This window comes from Dromaius novaehollandiae, chromosome 4 (assembly GCF_036370855.1).
Source record: "Dromaius novaehollandiae isolate bDroNov1 chromosome 4, bDroNov1.hap1, whole genome shotgun sequence".
Lineage (NCBI taxonomy): Eukaryota > Metazoa > Chordata > Aves > Casuariiformes > Dromaiidae > Dromaius > Dromaius novaehollandiae.
The window spans coordinates 84,558,926-84,577,220 of record NC_088101.1 but is presented as its reverse complement, the minus strand read 5'-3'; the positions used below and the strand labels follow the sequence as shown (position 1 = coordinate 84,577,220).

The 18,295-nt window shown below is 47.7% G+C and overlaps 1 protein-coding gene across 1 annotated transcript in view; it reads right to left on the bottom strand.

Annotated features, from left to right (window-relative positions):
• Positions 1 to 17,988, bottom strand: part of ADRA1D (adrenoceptor alpha 1D) — a 50,317-nt gene extending 32,329 nt beyond the window's left edge. Inside the window, exon 1 of the mRNA XM_026121769.2 lies at positions 16,929 to 17,988. Coding sequence (XP_025977554.2) covers positions 16,929 to 17,886 — 958 coding nt within the window. The 5' untranslated portion in view covers positions 17,887 to 17,988. The remainder of the gene's footprint in view (positions 1 to 16,928) is intronic.
• Between the last annotated feature and the right edge of the window lie 307 nt (positions 17,989 to 18,295).

Sequence of the window (18,295 nt, the reverse complement as noted above, 5' to 3'; positions counted from 1 at the left end):
TTTTGGGCAGAGTAGGTGTGAGAGGACTGGACAGCAGGGCTAGGCATAGAAAGGGGGTGTTACCCAGAGCTATCCAAGGAAAGAAGGTCTTATTTTTTTCATCCAATGGGGGTTTCTAACCCCAAGATCTTTTGCTCCCCTCTGTGATGGGTGCAAGGTGTTACTTGTTGCTTGGGTGCTGGTGGAGGTATCATGCATGATCACATGTATTGAATAGAGTCTACTTTAATGCAGCCCAGACTAACTTCCAGCCCCAGCCGACCTGGGAACCTTACTGCTGGAGCATCTGATGAGAAAGGAAGGGGGAAAACTGGCTCCTGAGACTGCTTGCGGCTGACCCAGTCCCTCTGTCACTCTCTTCAGAAGCAAAGTGATTTCTCTTGGACCTTGACAACTTTTTCAAATGCATGGGGTGGAATTTCCTCCTTGGCGACCACAGTTTGGAAGAAAATAAACAGTCCTTGATCCCTTGTGAGCTGCTGCATCCTCAGAGTGCAGGTCACTCCTGGGATGGAGAGGGAGGAAGACGAGAGGCAGGGATTTGGAAGTGACAAGAAATAAATAGGGGGAAAGAAAATTGACTTTCCCAGATCATTTTTCTGAGGTGCTTGACCCAGTCACCATGGTGACCATAACTGAGTGTTCAAGAGGCAGGATGACTCACATTTGGCACTGGAGCAACATTTAATCCACATTTCAGCACTGGATGATGTGGACCTCAAGGCTTCGATGCGTGTCCCATCCAGTGATCTGGGGAGCTGTTTTCAGCTGAGTTTGCAAAGATGGTCCTTTGGAGGGTCCCTTATACAGAGAAACGACAGGGGACAAGACCGGCTTATGAAATGAACCGTCTGATACAACTCTGAGCACACACTTATTGTTTTAGACACTTTTCCCTGGAGATGTCTGTGGCATGCCTCAGAGGAGTCCGAACTCAGCGCTGACACAACACCCAGAGCACGAAGCCGTATAGGCTGCATGGTGGCGATTGCAAGGGCACAGTCACCAGCGAGGTGCAAGCGGGCTGCCTGCTCCGATTGCTTCTCCAGGTGGGAGGTGTGGTATGCCACTACTGCTGCTAACAGTAACGTCAGCATTATCACAGAAGACTGTTTGCCCAGACACCCATTTGTGTGGCGAACCTCCAAAAGACATTCATTGAGCGTAAAGCTGATAATAAGCACAAAGTTGGTCTCCCAAGTATCCAAACCATCACTGATCTCCTCCTAAAGAGGAAGAAATCCAGCTGGACCAGAGGAGGAATACGGTGATAAAGGCAAGGGGGAGACCTTTTGGTGGGATGAAGTTTAGCTTGTTCAGTGCAGCCAAGCAGAGGCTATAGGTGAAGAACACATCTGACCACCTATCTGTCAGAAGGGTAAACACCAAAGATGGAACAGAATTACATAAGCCAGAGGGTGATATCGGTACAAATTAAATGACTACAAACTAGGCATGGACGTGTTCCTGCTGGAAACAGTAAAGTTTTGAACAGTGTGATATACTAGAATACTTCCCCCAAGGTGTACGCAGCGGAGACCAGGGACTTGGACAAACATGAGGCTCGATGTTGGATTTTGAAAGGGATCATGCGACATGGTGATCTGTGGCAGTGGTAGCTCCTTGGAGAAAGAGGACCTTTCTCAAAATGGAGTGCCACCTGCTCCAAATGCTTGCGCCAGACAACTGCTTATGGTGTGTGCAAGCCAGAAGCACAGAAGGCTGCAGATAGGTGGCAAAACAGGGTGAGGAAGAAGAACGTGAAGGGCTAAAAAGGAAGAATGTACTTGAGGGACTGTCTGCTAAGAAATACCAGAAGAAAACTGACTTATGGACCCTGCGCTGGTGATAAAAATGCAGCTGGCAATGCCTATAGCTGCTCTGCTATAATACAGATTCATTTACAGGACACAACTGGTCTTAGCAAAGCCAAATGGAAGGGTTACAGAGTGGATGTGTGTCGAATGCACTTGGTGGAATGGCAGACCTGATCACATTTGTGGTTATGTTGCCCTCCAATGGCTTGTCTGAAATCTGCCGTAAGTCAGCCAGCCCCCTTTGAGTGGTAAATGCCTGTTTTGGAGCAAATGAGTTTAGTCCCATACATTGGGTCGCTGATTTAACTGCCTTTGACATCTCTAAGTACAAGCTGATGGATGTGTAGCAAGAGTGCACAGAGCAAAGGAACAGACCTTTTCCAGCTGAATGTGTGGAATAAATCCTGAAATGCTGACGGACACATTCAATGTAAACAATCTGCACTCGCCCTCCTACCCTCGCCGCCTTTGACTCAAAGAGCTTCAGACACTGGGAACGTTCTGTTTTGAATGTTAATACTTTCGCTTGCCCTGTCATTACAGCAGGAAAACGAATCCGCCCACGTCCTGGTTCCCCCGACCTTTGGGGAAGTTCAGGGATCCATCCGGTAAGGAGAGCAGCCGCCACACTGCCCACTGGAGCCATCAAGGGAAGTTAACAAATCCCGGGAAGACCCTGTGCATCACCGCGCGGCTTGTGTTGAACCGTCTGCTTCTGAGCCGGTTCTTGGGTCTCAGCATTTGCAGGTCAACGAAGTCCTAAAGCTACCATGGGACAAGTTTCACGCACACCACAACATACCACCCTACTCTAAGAGCCTTATCCTCGCTTGATGTCTTAAATGGAGGGGCCAAACCCACAGCTAACAGGTAACTCCACATTCTCCATCTATTTGACCAGCTGTGTCTTACCTGTGGAGATGCACATAGAAGCGATGGAGCTAAGTGACTTTGCTGGGCAACTCCATCTCTGTTTCTGTTGTAGGGTTATCTGTGTTCCAGAATGGGGATGGAAAGGATGCCCAAGACCTTAAACCAGAGCAGTCAGGAACAGGGGTAATGCAAAATTCATCAAAATAGAAATCCTAGCACTAAAACAGACTTCAGGAAAAACATGGTCCTGCTCTACAGAAATCAGATTAAGTTCTTCCTTCAAAGACTCTTCTATATGGTATTTCCTACTAAGTAAATTTGGTCAGCAGACTAGCTTTCTAGATGCCGATGGGCAATTAGGGGAGATGAGACACCCACACCCACTTCACACACAGACACCTACCTAGAGGTAGACACCTACCTACGTGTCAGAGTCTTCCTCTGTGAGCTCTGTCCTACTCCTAATCTCTTTGCATACCTGCAAAACACATCCTTGTCTATTGTACAGGAGGAAATCACTACCAAGGAGGTGTTCAGGGAAGAGGACTCAGGTAAGGAGTGGGGTGGCCTCAGAAGTGATCAGATGTAATGGGAATGGGGCCCTTCTCCCCAGCTGCCTCCCGCAAGATGCAGAAGCAACCTGCCATACAACTATTTCCTTCCCCTTTGCCTCGATGCCACCGCTTAGAGTTCCTCAGGGCTGGAAATACCATTTTTGTTCTTACAACACTTGACACAAGAGGGGCTGAAGCCATGACTAGAGCTCCTGTGCCTTGTTAAGGATCTCAGATCAGCCTGCAGAGTCCTGAAGTGCTGAGACCATATGGTGTCACTGGACACGAAGTACAACACAATTATTCCCCAGAAATCCTGCTTTTACAGTGCAAAAGAGAGGGAGAGATGCAATGCTTGAAATACTCTCTGTGCTGTCCTTTTTCTTCCCATGTCTCTGCACACTCAGCTCTAAGTGAGGAATAAACTGCAAGCAAATTCTGTGATGTGAAGTCTTTTTGTTTGGTTTCCCCAAATCCCCAGTCTGAGCGCATTGTGGAGGCAGGCAGACAAGCCTGTGGCAGACTGCCAGCTTGACTTCACAACGCATCCTCACTGCTTTCCAGATAATTCCTATGGAAGGGACCCTGGGAACAGAAGTAGCCTATGTCTGAAAAACTTATCTGGTGCAGTTTGAAAAGTCACTCCTAAAGGACTCAGCTCTAAAAGTAGAAGTTCACAAGTTAGGCTGAATCCAAGCCCTCTGCCGTCCGTGCTCAAACTAGGTCAGCCAGTGGCTGACGGTGCCTTCACTGTTGTGATGTGCATGTGCATGTGCCTGCTGCCTTTCCAAACTGCATTTCCCAAATCACGTGTACGGTGGGAATACCAATGTCAGAGTCTTCACGTCTGACCCGTGTGAGAGGTCTCTCACCTAGGACAAGAAGTAGCACCACTGTCAGCTTCACCAGGCTGCTCAGGGGCTTGAAACTGGCTGTGAGTCCCTGGATTTCAGGGCCAGTCCCCTCTGTGATCCCCATCGCTACCCATGGGCTGTTTCTCAGTGGCCTGTGAGACTGGCCTTAGGGAATCTGCAACTGGAAAACAGCCAGGGATGAAGCGTGGCATGAGCTGCTGTGCTGGCCACCCCTCCTGTCCATCTGTCCTGGCCCTGGAGGAGTGGCAGTGCCTGGCTCCAGACCGTCCTCCTGCTGCAGTGAGGGTTTCCCGTCCCTTTCCGTGTGGCATTGCCCTAATCCCCTTTGGCTCATTGCCATGGTGAAAGAGCCAGCGTGCCATGAAGCTACCCCTGTTCCTTACTGAATACTACAGCAAATCATCTGTTTTAGACTTAGGAAATGAATTTCCCTCTAAAGAAAGCAGTAGGGGCTGTGCCCTGCGCAAGCGGTGTTTGTGTAATTGATCCTTGCGTGGGAGGTCTGCAAGGCTTCTCTGTGCACTTCTTTTTTTCCCATCATGGACATCACTTGGAGTATTTGCAGCTTGCTTCTTGCTGGTGCTTTCTGAGGTCTTGCAACCTTGTGTCGCAACCGTCTTACAGCCACCAGCAGGGAAACACAGAATATTTGGGGTTCTTCTGTTCAGATCAGGCTAGGTAACCTGTGTGATCTCTTCCAGCCTTTATCTCGCCGAGGGAAATCTGGATCCCACTGGCTATGTCTACCCACGTCTCGTCCCACAAGGCTGTTGGAGGTAAGGCAATACCCAAATTGTTCATGTGTGCTCTGGGACACAGGCTCTGCGAACGGGATTTTTCTGCTACTGGAGGGAGCGGGGGGATAAAAGTTGCATTTCCAGGGCCTTAATGACTGTGCCGTGAATTACAACAGGTTTGAAACATCACAGGGGGGAGGAATGCCCTCTCTTTAGTGAGCTGGCAGTCGGTTTTCTGCCACCAGACCCTGTGGTTCTCTGGCTCCACTCCAGAGGCATTAGCTAAGGGGCCCTCTCAGAGAAAGGCTATTCATTAGGAGTAACTAAAAAGCCATATCCTGTTCCAGCCACTCCAGTAAATCCATCCTTGGGCTAATCACGCCCATAAATTACAAGGCCAGGAGAAGTACAGTCTTCTGGTTCTGTGTGGTAGTTTTTATTCAGCACCAAGACAGATAAAGCAGGACAGGCAGAAGTAGCTGGCCAGCGTGTTAGCAACACTAGAGAGCTACCAAATGACCACAGGTATGTGAACGGTGCCTCGGTTTCTCTAGCTGAAAGTGGTGATGAACAACGTTGAAACAGGCTGGTTGTCTCTATCTCCAAACATATTTGTGTGTGTTCCCCTTCCTTCTATTTAGTGCAGAGCTGGCACCACCCAGCACACATTGCATAGGAAGATGTGAATTTTACTGCTCTGCCACTCGGGCAGCTTTCCTTACAACTCCGATGAGCAAATTGTTGATGCAATTAATCAGTGACCACCAGAGACTTCACTTCTGCGTTGCAGGGTCTGGAAGTCACTTTGGAGGAAGGAGGCGGAGGGTATTTGGGGACGTGTTCGGTAACAGGTGGAAAGGGCTTGGAGAGCTCTGGATGGAAAGTGTGTCATAAAGGCAAAAACCTTCAGAAGTAAAGTCCCATCATTCAGTGTCCCCAGTGGCATTTTAAAAGAAATATTTACAGCAAATAACAATGGCAATTAACTGCCAAATTGGAAAGCAGCTCTCCTGTGAAAGCAGCCAGCTGCTGAGCTTTAATACTGAAGCAATTCCTCATGAACTACCCTCACTCCGAAATCCCCAAACCCTCTCAGCCACAGCAAAATTAAGAGCAGGTGGGTAAACAAAAACAAGACCATGAAACACCGCGGCGGCAGTTGGCACTTGGAAATACTCCCATGAGCTTGGGCTTTAGGAGAGAGAGGTGACAGTTGCATTTTGGGGCTGAGCAAATTATCTGTTGCAGGGGCCACCTCAGGGAACCCCCAAACCCTACCATCCCAGGGGTGCTGGAGAGCGAAAGGGCTCCCAATCCAGCCTTCCTGGCACCTCACTAGCCTCACCACATCCCATGCCTCTCTGTCTTCCTCCTCATTTCTACTACACCTTCGCCTTCCCCAGCTCCATCTCCTCATCTTTGCCTCAACTCCAGGCCTGAAATTACAGGATTTGGATTTTTTACATAGAAACAAGTTACCACGGACCAGCTGCTCCGCTGCAGCTACAGGGCGTAGGCTGTCTCCGACCCCTCAGCCGTGTTCATGAGGTCCCTCGTGATGGAGCACCCTCACATAATCCTTAGAGAAGACTCTGCCCACAGGACGTTACCACCCAACAGCTGCTGCGTGCTGACCTGGTGGGACACTGGGTTGGATGGGCCCCATCTGCGGGGTCCTCCAGAAGCACAGGGCATGGTCAGGTGCTTGGATTGCCTGAAGCCTTCTCCAGTTGGCTGCCAACAACCTATAGGTTATTGTACACCCTTCATATTAAAAAAAAACCCAGAAAAATAATAATTATGCTTTAGAGCTGCAGGAATACCTTGTGAAGCCTGGAGCAGACCCTGTGTCAAGGTGGAAATGCAGGTCCCCTCCAGAGAGGACTGGCCCTGAGTTACATGGACGTGAGATGCTCTGCACCACTTCGCTGGTGAAAGAGCAAATATTCCTTCCTGGGACAGGGTGCATTTAGCTGGTGGATATAGCTTTAGTGATAACCCCAGCGTCGTACCTGATGTGAAGAAACCACAGAGACACCCTGAACTTATAGGCGCTTGATCCAGCGGTTGAACCACATTTTCCTGTATTGAATTTCTGATGAAAGAAATTTGAAAAAAACCCCCCTGTTTTCTCAGCCAGCTCCTGTCCTCATCACAGTCACTCCAATTTGGAGGTGTATCTTAAACAGTAGAAGTTACTGCAGGAATCACTCAAAATCCCACCACTGTTCATGGAAAGATGATTGCTGATTATGTGGTCCTCAGATCTGAGCCTTTGAAACTACTGACTCTGGGATTAAGTTGTCATAAAGATATCTTTTCTCATGCAGAGAGAAAAAAAAACCCAACAGATTTTCACGTTCCTTATTTTGCAACCAGGTTCTGTGATAATAGTTGTCTTAACCTTACTAATATGGCCAACACTGTTTTCTACTGAACATACAGAACAAAAACTTGCAGACAAGTTATACTACATCCTATACAATAAAACTGCTAAATGAACCCGATTAAATTGCAAAATTAAGGACTCAAAAGAAAGAAAAGGCCAAGGTGAAAGCTGCATTTGCAAAACTTCAGTTTCTTACATTTATAGAGTCTTTAATTTCATGCTCTATTTCTCTGCAGCTTGCCTGCCATACCAGTTGCAGGGGAAGGCTGGTGCTCAGCTGAGGAACAGCTATTCAGCATCTCTTTGTTGGTCAGTATGTGACTTCATGCTTTACAGACTCACCCTATTCAGCCCTCCTCTGACGACTGCATTATTTGTTCCCTCATGGGTATCTCGAGGCACTTATCACAGTGATGGTCAAATAATTTGCAGCCATAAATCTCTTTCTTTTCACAGCTCACCTAAGAAAGACAGGTCCTTTTGACCCATTTTACTGTTCTACCTACAAAGCAATGCCAAGTATGCTTTTATTTTGGGTGTAGAGACATGATCCTCTAGTGTCACAGTGTTTAGGAGCACTTCATATCCTTAAAGTGTTACTCCTGTCAGCTCCAGTTGAAAGTGTCAGACTTTGGCACACCAGGTCCCATATTTGGCTGCACAGTGAGATTCATCTCAGCCAACTGTAGATGTCTCCAAGTGATTTTGGCTTTCCTCGGAGGCAGTGGGGAGACACAGGTGCTTTTGAGGTATGACTCATCTGGCTGGTTTAGATGTCAATGTTAGGATGCGATGAACTGCAGCCTCAAAATATCTATCTTTCACTACTGGTTATCTAAGAAGCTGAAGAGTGATTAGCAGAAGACTGTACACTGTTGGTATCCGCTGTTAGGGAAGATCCCATCTCCTGAGACTGGCTTGACATTGGAGAAGATGGGAAAAATGTGGGAACGTGCAGGAAAGGGGACTGCAGAGGAGCAGAAATCCTTATCAGCACTAATAAGGCAACCAGGAAATGGGAGATGGGTGCAAAGGTCATTGCTCTCCAAACTCCTTCCCCAGCAAGGTCCAGTATTGCCAGACTACTCATCCTTGCCAACATCTCAAAAAAGTGCTTTCTTTTCAGAAGCATGTAACTTCACAGAAGTTGTCCATATTTGCCTAATTCCTGAACTTTCCTGACAGAAAGCACGTCCCCGCCCCAGTGGGGTAAAATACCAAGTTTCAGCTCTGACACATGGTACTGCTAGGGCGTTTTAAATTCAAAGCTGTCACCATAACACTTCCTGTAGGAGCTGAACACTGTGTTTTTCCCTGTCATCTTTCTCAGATACAGCTATCTCATTTTGTCTGGTATTTGGCAGAACAAATTCAGACTGTTACTGTTGGAATGGAAAAGTTTACCTAATGGATAATGTTTGGCACCAGAAACTGAGACCTTAATCCAGAAGGGTCCAGTAATCTTGATAGGACTAGCAGCGCTACCTGGAATACAGCACAGTAACCACATCAAATAAAAGTCCTGATTAGTCAATATGAGGATAATTTGGGTTGCTTTCCCAAGAAAATACATTTATTTTCTGAAAAGCCATGAGCACAAGTGATACATATATTCACTAAAGTGAGCACACGTCTAATTAAGACTGCTCATAGGTAGCATGAAGCTCTTACAATGCTACTTGTTAACATGATGCAGTCACAAGTGCCTAGTTAATGCTTTTCGTTGTGGCAAAACCAATTAAAAACAAGCTGGTAACAGGAGCCTAAATAGCCACCCTGCATGATCATACCAAAGAGCACCTCCACTCTTCTACTTAGTCTTTGTTACGTCTCATTAAGCAGATTACAATCATTAATAACCAAATATTTACCCAAATATGTATTAATGAAGATAGATCAGGCTTATTAAAACTCCTTCCCAGAACATCCAGGACAAAGTTTTGTGTGTTCAAATGTAATAAAACCTTTGGACTCGCCTTAATATAGATGTAATATTATATGGTACATTTTCATATTGGTTCCAAAATGCCTGTTGAGAGTTTTATAAGACTTTGCCCACTGAATTACAGTAGTTTAAAATGTTTCTATTTTTCTATTTTTTTTTCTGTTTGTGGTACATCCATTATAGCAACTGCTTCAAGATGCGTCAAGACACAGCAATACAAAAACAGAAACTTGGCTTTAAATAGTTTTATTTGGTGGTTGGGTGGGTGGACTGGAAGCAGAGTAATCCAGTATATAGGTCATGGGAGATCTGGGCCCTATTCCCAGTCACTTCACTGAGTCACTGCACTACTTTGGCCAAGCAGAGACAGAGTGTATATTCAAACTTGGGTCCCCAACTCATTAGCTGAGATCCAGAATGCTGCATCTCTTGTAAACTGTCCTAAAACCCTCTGTCTGTTTCTGGCCTTCTACATAGTATAAGGGGTAAGAAGGGGACCACACACACTCAGCTGGGCTCCAAATAATCACTTTTTGCTAGCTATTTCCAAGCACACATGGCCTGTTTCTCTGATGTTCTGCACTCGGATGGCTACTGCACTAGAAGACAAGGAGTGAATCAACACTCTAATGCCTTAGCTACCCAGTTGCTCTGGTGTCTGGTTATTCACATGCCTGCTTGCAATTCTCTCCTGGGCCCTTCTGCAAAATGCCAGCACGTTCTCCTCTGCTTTTCCACAGAGTCCTCCCTGGCCATACACACAGTAAATGCAGATCACTTCCAGTCTGCTCCCCTCTGCCTGAGATACTCCTCCAGTGCTGTCCCAAGGGTGCTGCTTGGAGAAGGATGGGCCCACTGGCAGGTATCAGACCAAAAAGGAGGTTTCCAAGTTCCTCTGTATTTTATTGTAAATGGAAAAGGAAAGAAAACCTTGCCGATTCATGTCTGCCAATGTGCCGATAATTAAATAGGCAATGCTTCTGCAAAGAGGTCTCCAGGTAGAACATGTCCCAGACTGTCCTGCAAGTGAGACTGCCTTGCTCAGTCTTCAAGGTGGCTAGTGCACCAGACGTAGCTGGCATGAAGCAGGCAGAGGAGGAGGAGGGAGGACGCTGTGCTGCACTGCTTTCTCACTGGGTTCTGCCATTTCCTCTTCCATGCTCGGCCAGAAATACCGCTGGGTGAATGGCTATTTCCATGAGATGGCAAACTAATTTTGCTTCTGCTGGTATTACCAGTGAGTACACGAATAAACACATGACATTATTCTGGCCTTCACCAAGGACTGAGCCCAGAATAAAAGCATGAAGACTCTTTAAGCAACAGAATAATTTGCTGGGGGAAGTGATGGATTTGACCTCACTGCAATTCCTTAAGAACTGATTTGAAAAACTGGTTAGGAATGGTTTAGGGCTAGGTGACCTCTCCCTGAGAAAGGGAGGTGGGCTGGAAGAATCATCTATCCCCAGTGATGTGACTGCAGTTTGGCATGAGCCCATCTGATGGTCACATCCTGTGGTGGAAAGCAGATGAGAAGACTCTTGCCAGAGATCATCTCAGATTGATTAAACAGGAGCATGGCACCTAACAGGCTTTTGAGACTCTGGCCTGAATCTTTGCTGGCATTTCTGATGAACACAGAGTTCCTGTGGACCAGGCGTTGGTGGGGGACATGTGCCAGATGGAGTGGTGTATTGCAATTGCTCTGATTCCAGTTCGATTTGACGCTTTGATTCTAGTTCAGCCCAAGGTCAGACAGAAAACTTTCCCTGCACCATAGCTAATTATCCGAAAGCAGTTGCCTGTTCTTTTTTCCACGCCAGTTCTGCCACTTCCACCATGACTCAGAAAATTTCAGGAGATATGAAAGACTACCCTGACAATGGAAATAACTGCGCCATGTATCTTTCTCCACTCTCCTCTTAAATCACACTTTTGATCAGGTCATCTTGTGCACAGCCAGACCGAAGTGTCACTTTCTGCAGAATTGTGTCTTGTGGTAGAGTTTTAGTGAGTATTTTCTCATGTCTAACAAGGGGCTGAGCTCACACTGCAATCTTCCTTCAGTGGAGGAGAATATACAAGTTCCTGCTCCTTTGCTCATCTGCTCATTTTTATGAAACTTATAGAAACCTGATATACTGGAGACCTATACCACTTTCTCAAACGTGACTGAGATTGATGAAATAGTTCAACAGATGCTGGGGAACAGGCTTACACACAAACAGGCACAAAGCGATGACATAAGCCTTTTTTTTTTGTTAGGAAAGCAAGCTAAATACTCTTCTATCAGAATAGAATTAGATTCTCCTCTTCTGCCAGAACAGACCTTGTCTCCTCTCAAATGTGGTGCTACATAAATGGTCCTTCCCACCATTCATTTTACAAAGCACACAGTTACTGAAGTCTCAGCGCTGTTATGTTTCTGAGGGCCTATCTTCTGCAAAACTCTTTGGGAAAGGACTTCTGCAGTATGAAAAATAGTGTCTACAAAATTAATTTTATTTTGGCTTGAAGAAGACCTTTCTGAACCTGGTCTGTGTAGCAGCTGTCTTCCCTTTGAGATGCAGAGAAAAAAGCCAGGATGCTGCTTTTCTGAGTCATATCTGGAAATGAGTACCAGCATCCACCACAAACACAGCCAAGTCACCACCCGAAGGCAAATGTGAGACCGTGAATATGGAGGGGTTTGATTATACTGATGCCATTCCTCTGCAGTGTAATCCAATTCCTTGCATTACACTGAGACCTCAAGTCATTTCTGCTCTGGGTCACCACTGTTTGGAGGGGGGACAGGGTAGAGGGAACCTTGAGTTGTGCCTTCACCCTCGTGTGCCATTAGCTATGGGTGCTGCTGTGCCTTTTCCACTTTGGGCTTGACTTCTAACCAAATCCCAAGAATACCACTGCTGGGAATCCACCACCTGGGTTGGACTATGCTTCCTAAAGACCAACAGGCACGGAGGAGCATATATCACCATCTTGGGTACTGGTTAGTGCACTCTTAATCTCAAGGGATGATTGTTTCCTCCTGGATGCTTCTGCGGTTGTGACAGAGAAGAGCTTTGCCTCTGTTCCTAAGATGATCCCATGTGGGGCCCCACGGTGTCTTTGCATGCTCCCCTACCACTGTATCTCCTCCTATTCTTATCTGCTCCTGCATCAGGTTGGAGAGAGCACATCAACTATAGCTATAGTCTATATATCTATAGCTATAGCTTTTATGTGGGGGGTTCTGGCTCCTTGTTCCACTCTATAGATGTCCTCTGCAAGGAAAAAACAATCACCTAATTCATAGCAGGGTTTTCCATTAACAGAAGAGCCAGTGAACCCTGTAGAGTCACGAGCCTTAAGACTGAATTCCTGTGTAGACTCTGGTGTCTAATAAAGGCTTGAGCTAATATAGGGTTGAGCTTTCCTTCTTTGGCTATATGAGGGGATTTCCTCTCCCTGTTTATTTACATGATAATGTAGGTGTTGCTTACCTTCAAGATTTCAAGCCTCCCTGAAATTCACTGAGACAGGGCAATGCTTTCAAAAATGGTTGGAGAGGGAGAACACATACACTCATCCACAGCAAACACCTCAGTTCCTTAGGAGCCCAGGCACAGAACAGAGGTAAGCCAAGTTGTAGGTTCTTTTTTGGTCTAAAGAGGTTTCAACCCTACATGCACTCATATAGAGGAATTTGGAGGAGCTTTTTCTTTTTTCTTTTTTTCTTTTTTAAGAGAATCAGGACATGACAAATACAATGTTCAGCAGATAGACCAATATCAGGCAAGGATTGTAAGCCAGACAATCCTTGGGATACACATGGGACTTCTAATACTGCCCTGGTATCTTGCTTCTATTAGACTTAAAAAAAGAATACAAAATCCAGAGCAGGTTACATCTCACCTCTCTGCAAATACCTGCAGCATTGACACCATCAGCCAGTTAGATGCCTCGGCTGCCTTTTTAGCCAAAGGAAGAGGAGTAGGTACATCTGACACCATAATTCATATCATGGCGATAATCCTACTCTGAGAGAGAGATAATCCTGCTCCTGAGAGAGAGGCTGGACCTTCAGAGGTCCCTTCCAACCAGCATCCCCGTGATGCTATGACTAGCTGAGATGAAGTCACCGATGACTGAGACAGCCAAAGTGAGGTGAAACCTATCCTACAAAGTCTAAAATATCATTAAACCCTAGTCCACAGCTTTGGGAAGCCTTCAATTAAATTCTCCTGACAGATCTCTCCTAGGGGAAGAGACACCCCAGCATGAAGCACATATCCAGCACCTGAGGTTTCTGGAGGATGCAGCGTGGCAGAGCTCTGTTGCACAGCCAGCAGTGGATGCAACCCACACAGGAGTTGTGTGTCTGATCAGGATTTCATCTCTTGTTGTACAAACAGCTTCTTAAACGGTCTCATTAGCCAGGCAAACTGTTAACTGTGTTAAAACTCTTGACATGGCATCCTGTGTTTGGGGACATGCATCGCAAACCCAGGAGTGAGCTAAATTTCTCAGCTGATAAATAGACTGCGGAGGTATTTGAGAGTTTGAGCTGATTTAAAGAAGCATGCCTGCAGATTATTCAAGCATGGAGAAATTACTGACAACCCTTGGCACGTACATAGATCCTGTTATTGAAAATTATTACTTATTGCAGCTTCTCAGTACTGTTGTGATAAATACTACTTCTGTTTTCCTAATGTGAAAACTATTCCACAGGAAGCTACAAAGATGTGTACAGGTTAACACAGATGCCAGTGACGGAGCCAATACAGAAGTTCCTGATGGGTAAGTCCATGCTAAGTAAAGCTGGGAGTCTTTTTTCAGTTGAATAATTTACTTATCCCTAAAAAGTATAGTCAGTTCAATGCAACTTTTTGCAATTTTATGTCAAATAGAAAAAAATAAGAAAGTCAAAACATTTCATTTTGACATTTTTGGAACACTTTTTTATTTCATTTTAATGTGACAGTTCATTTTGAAATGTATCTAAGAGCACTTATTTTTTTTTAATATACCCCCATTCACCCTTTTCCTAAACTGAAACAATATGTTTCACTTCAGGTCAGGAAAAACACGCTAGTCAATTGAAAGTGATTTTCGTTTCTCACCAGTGTTTCATTTGTATTAAAAATATGTATCAATATTTTTTCCAGTTGGCCCCAAATGAATTCTTTTAAGTTTGTCCAATAAATAAATTTAAAAAATGATTGTACTTAAGCACTGACAGTCCCCTTTTCAAAGGGGAACAGATCCAAGGTGTTCCAACATGTAGATTTACAGCAAACTTGCTGATTTCCCTGAGTTTCAAGCCCATGCTTTGAGCTGTAAAAATCAGAGATTAGAACTTGCAGAAGTTTCTGTTCTCCACCTAAATAACATTGAATGAGTCTCAAATTTGAATAGGAAACTGCAATTAACAAAGTCGGGGGGATGAAATTAGAGGCAGCATATTTTCTATTTATAAAATAAATGGACTTTTTCTGTGTTTATGTTATGTGCATAATACAGCAGGAAGTAAAGATCAAAGCCATGTTTATACAGAACTTGGCAAGTTGTATGCTTGGAGGAAGCGAATGGGTTCACAGGAGGAGCTTAGAGAAAGAAGTTTGGATTTTTAGCTGGTGTAAATCAGCATATCTCCTCTGACTTCAGTGCAACTGTAATGATTTACATCAGTGGAGGAGCCGGTTCAAGAGTTTCAAGGGAGGACACGCAGAAAAACAAAATAAGGTATTTGCTTGATGTTTGTGCTCTATTCCTAAGCACTGGAAATAACTCAGAGGATCAAATCTAAATTCCCAGCTTCATTAGCTATAGGACAGAAGCTGGGAATAAGGTTTAGAGCTGGTTACCACCTTTCTGATGGGCCAAGGAGGCAAGTATCGGGTTGGGGCTGTGCAAAGAGATCAGCCTTCACACACTGGCAGCTCCATGACTCTCACAATTTCCAAACTCTTTGCAGGCTACAAAAATCCCCTGGTGTGCTTGAAAAATGGAAAAGGAAACTGAGGCACAGTCAGTCTGGATAATTCACCCAGGGTCTTACAGCAAGAAAAGCTCATAGCAGCCCAACTGCTCCCTGTCCCGAGTCGCACCACACACTTCCTTGCTCACGTAAGGTAAAAACTCCAACAGCAATGATTTAACCCCTATGGAAAGCTAAAATACATTCACCAAAGCCCATCCTCACCCAGAAGCTGAAGCAGGGAGCTCAGAGGCAGGATAACAGCACAGCAAGACCAAACATCCCTCACAGCCTATCCACCACCCTGGGGAGACCCAAGCTTCCAAGGCACCACCAGTCCCGGTGGAGTGAATTATCTCACCTGAGGGCTGGTTCCTAATTGGGTGGCCTCAATTAGGTGTCTAATGGCCCTGGGCTCCAGCTGTGCCCTGGGGACAGAGCAGCAGTGCTGGAGGGAGACTGGTCTAAATTATTCCCTTGGTCGCGGTGCTTCGTTTCTGTTCATTTGAGAGGGAGCCTTGAGCTAGGAGCTTTGAAAAATCTGGATAAAAATTGCAGACCTGGCTATAAGGTTTCCCTAGCTGTAGGATTATTCACACACAACTGCTGAGGTCCCGGGGGACCCCAGGACACATGGCTCCCACCCAGCAGACACAGCCTTGGCTGCTGTAGCAGATCTCCCAGCTTGGTGAGCTCTGCACAAAGACCAGCACCTATATTTGAAAGTTATTTTAGCTTCTCCTTTTCCTCCACTCCGGGTTCAGCTACGTCTCTCCACAGTGTTAACCCTGTCTCCCGAGTTAGATACATGTTTTTAAGAACTTGCCAAAACTTACGGCACAACCCAAAGTGAGCACCCACCAGCAGAGACCCCCTGGCAGGGCTGGGAGAGATGGGCCAGCGCCCGCGGGTGCGACTCCCCCGGGAGGAGCAGCAAGTCCCCTTTGCAGTTTGCATAGCGGAGCAGTGCTGGGAAATCGCCCAGGACCATCATGCCAGTGCAGATAAGACCTGGTCCTGGTCCAGATCCATGCGCGACATCAGCATCCCGGGAAGTCGACGGAGACAGGGAGGGCAGAGGCCAGGCCCCCACCCCAGCTGCATTGAAAGGGAGACTTCCTAGCCGGCCATGCCCTCCTCCTCCTCCGCACAGCACAGACCAAATCCCAAACCGCTGGCTCAGCCCCGCTGCGCGGTGGAGGCCAGACACACCTAAGCTCACCCTGGCCGTGACCCTGGCTGTGCCTCTACCCGAAACACTCCCCACCAGAGAAGTTTACTCACGGGGTTCAAGCCTCACTCGCTCTCCAGCATCATCATCAGTTCACAGCGGGGATGGGAGCACTGGGCACAGGGAATCAGACCCAGGCGCCCTCCCCCAAATCAGGAGGAAGGGGGAGGGCAGGGGCTGCAAAACTGTTTGGAGACCACTCTGTCCTAACTACAGCCTGTTTGAGACAAATCTGCTCTCTCCCTTCCCAGTCTTAACTTCATTAATTAAAATGCTGAGTCAATAATAAATTAATTAAACCAATGATTATGTTGCTATTTTTTTCAGTTGCTATTTATTTTGATGGGTTATATGAACCTGATTAATAAATATTGAATAAGTGCTAATTAACCCAATCAGTCTGCTGCTGGTTTGTTCATCTACCTGTTACCTATCACTCGACTCCATGCATGAATCATGTCCAGAAAGTTTGTCCCAAGAAGCAGGTCCCCGGGGGCACAGCCACAGGCAGCGGAGCTGGGACGGGGAATGGAGTCACTTACCGAAAGGCAGGACGAAGAAGAAGGGGAACCAGCAGAGGATGAAAACGCCCACGACGATGGCTAGAGTCTTGGCTGCTTTTTTCTCGCGGGAGAACTTGAGGAGCCGCACGGAGAGGGAGCTCCTGAAGTTGTGCCCCTTGCTCCGGGTGCTGGAGAGAGGCTCCTCCAGCACACTCCGGCAGTGGATGCGCAGCACCACCTCCATGGATTTATTCCTCTCCTTCTTGACCCCTGCCTCCAAGCTCCGGGTGGTCCGCCTGGCCACCACGTAGATCCTGAAGTACATCACCAGGATGACCATGAGGGGCAGGTAGAAGGAGAAGAGGGAGGAGAACAGGGCATAACCCGGCTCCTCTGTGATGCTACAGATGCTTTCGTCTGGCGGTGGTGGCTCCTTCCATCCCAGCAGCGGCCCGATGGAGATGACCATGGAGGACAGCCAGACCACCACGAGGATGACCCCGGCCTTCCTCTCTGTCATGATGGTGGGGTACTTGAGAGAGTACTTGACGCCAATGTACCTGTCCACAGAGATGATGCACAGGCTCATGATAGAGGCGGAGCAGCACAGCACGTCCACCGCTGCCCAGATGTTGCAGAAGATGCGCCCGAACACCCAGAAGCCCAGCACCTCCAGGGTGGCCGAGAAGGGCAGCACCGTGGTGCTGAGCAGCAGGTCGGCGATGGCCAGGTTGACGATGAAGTAGTTGGTGACCGTCTGCAAGTGCCGGTTGCAAGCCACCGAGAGGATGACTAGGATGTTCCCCACGATGGCCGAGAGGATGAAGGCGGCCAGGAACACCCCGACGCCCACCGCCTGCACGTCCAAGGCGAAAGTCAGCGTGGTCCCATTGCCCTCGGAGGGGTCCTGGCCTTGCAGCCCCCAGGACTGGTTGGCACCGCTCTGCCCCGTCCGGTTCCCACTCAAGCTGGCATTGCTCAGCTCGGGGAAAGTCATTGTAGAGAAAGTCCGGGCTCCATGGAGGGCGATGCGTCCGCGGCGAAAGCGATGCCGAGGCGCAGCCCCCCCGGCATGATCCCCGCAGCCCCCTCCGAGCCTCGCTCAGCACCTCGCCCCCCTCCTCCTGGCAAGGAGAGAGGGCGGGGGAGGCAGGGTGCCCGGCTCCCCACCACCCTCCCCGCCCGCCCCCTCTCCCCTCGCCCCGTCTCACGTCCGCCGGGGGCTGCGCTGCCTCCCTGCCGCCCTGCCCCGGCCGCCCGGCGGGTCGCTGCCGCTGGCCCGAGCCTCCTGCCCAGCCGGGGCGGCAGGGAGCGAGGAGCCCCCCCGCCGCCCTCGCATGCTCCGGGGGAGGCCGGGGGCCGCGCTGGGCACCGGCCGCAGGGCTCGGCGGCTGCGGGCGGCTGCT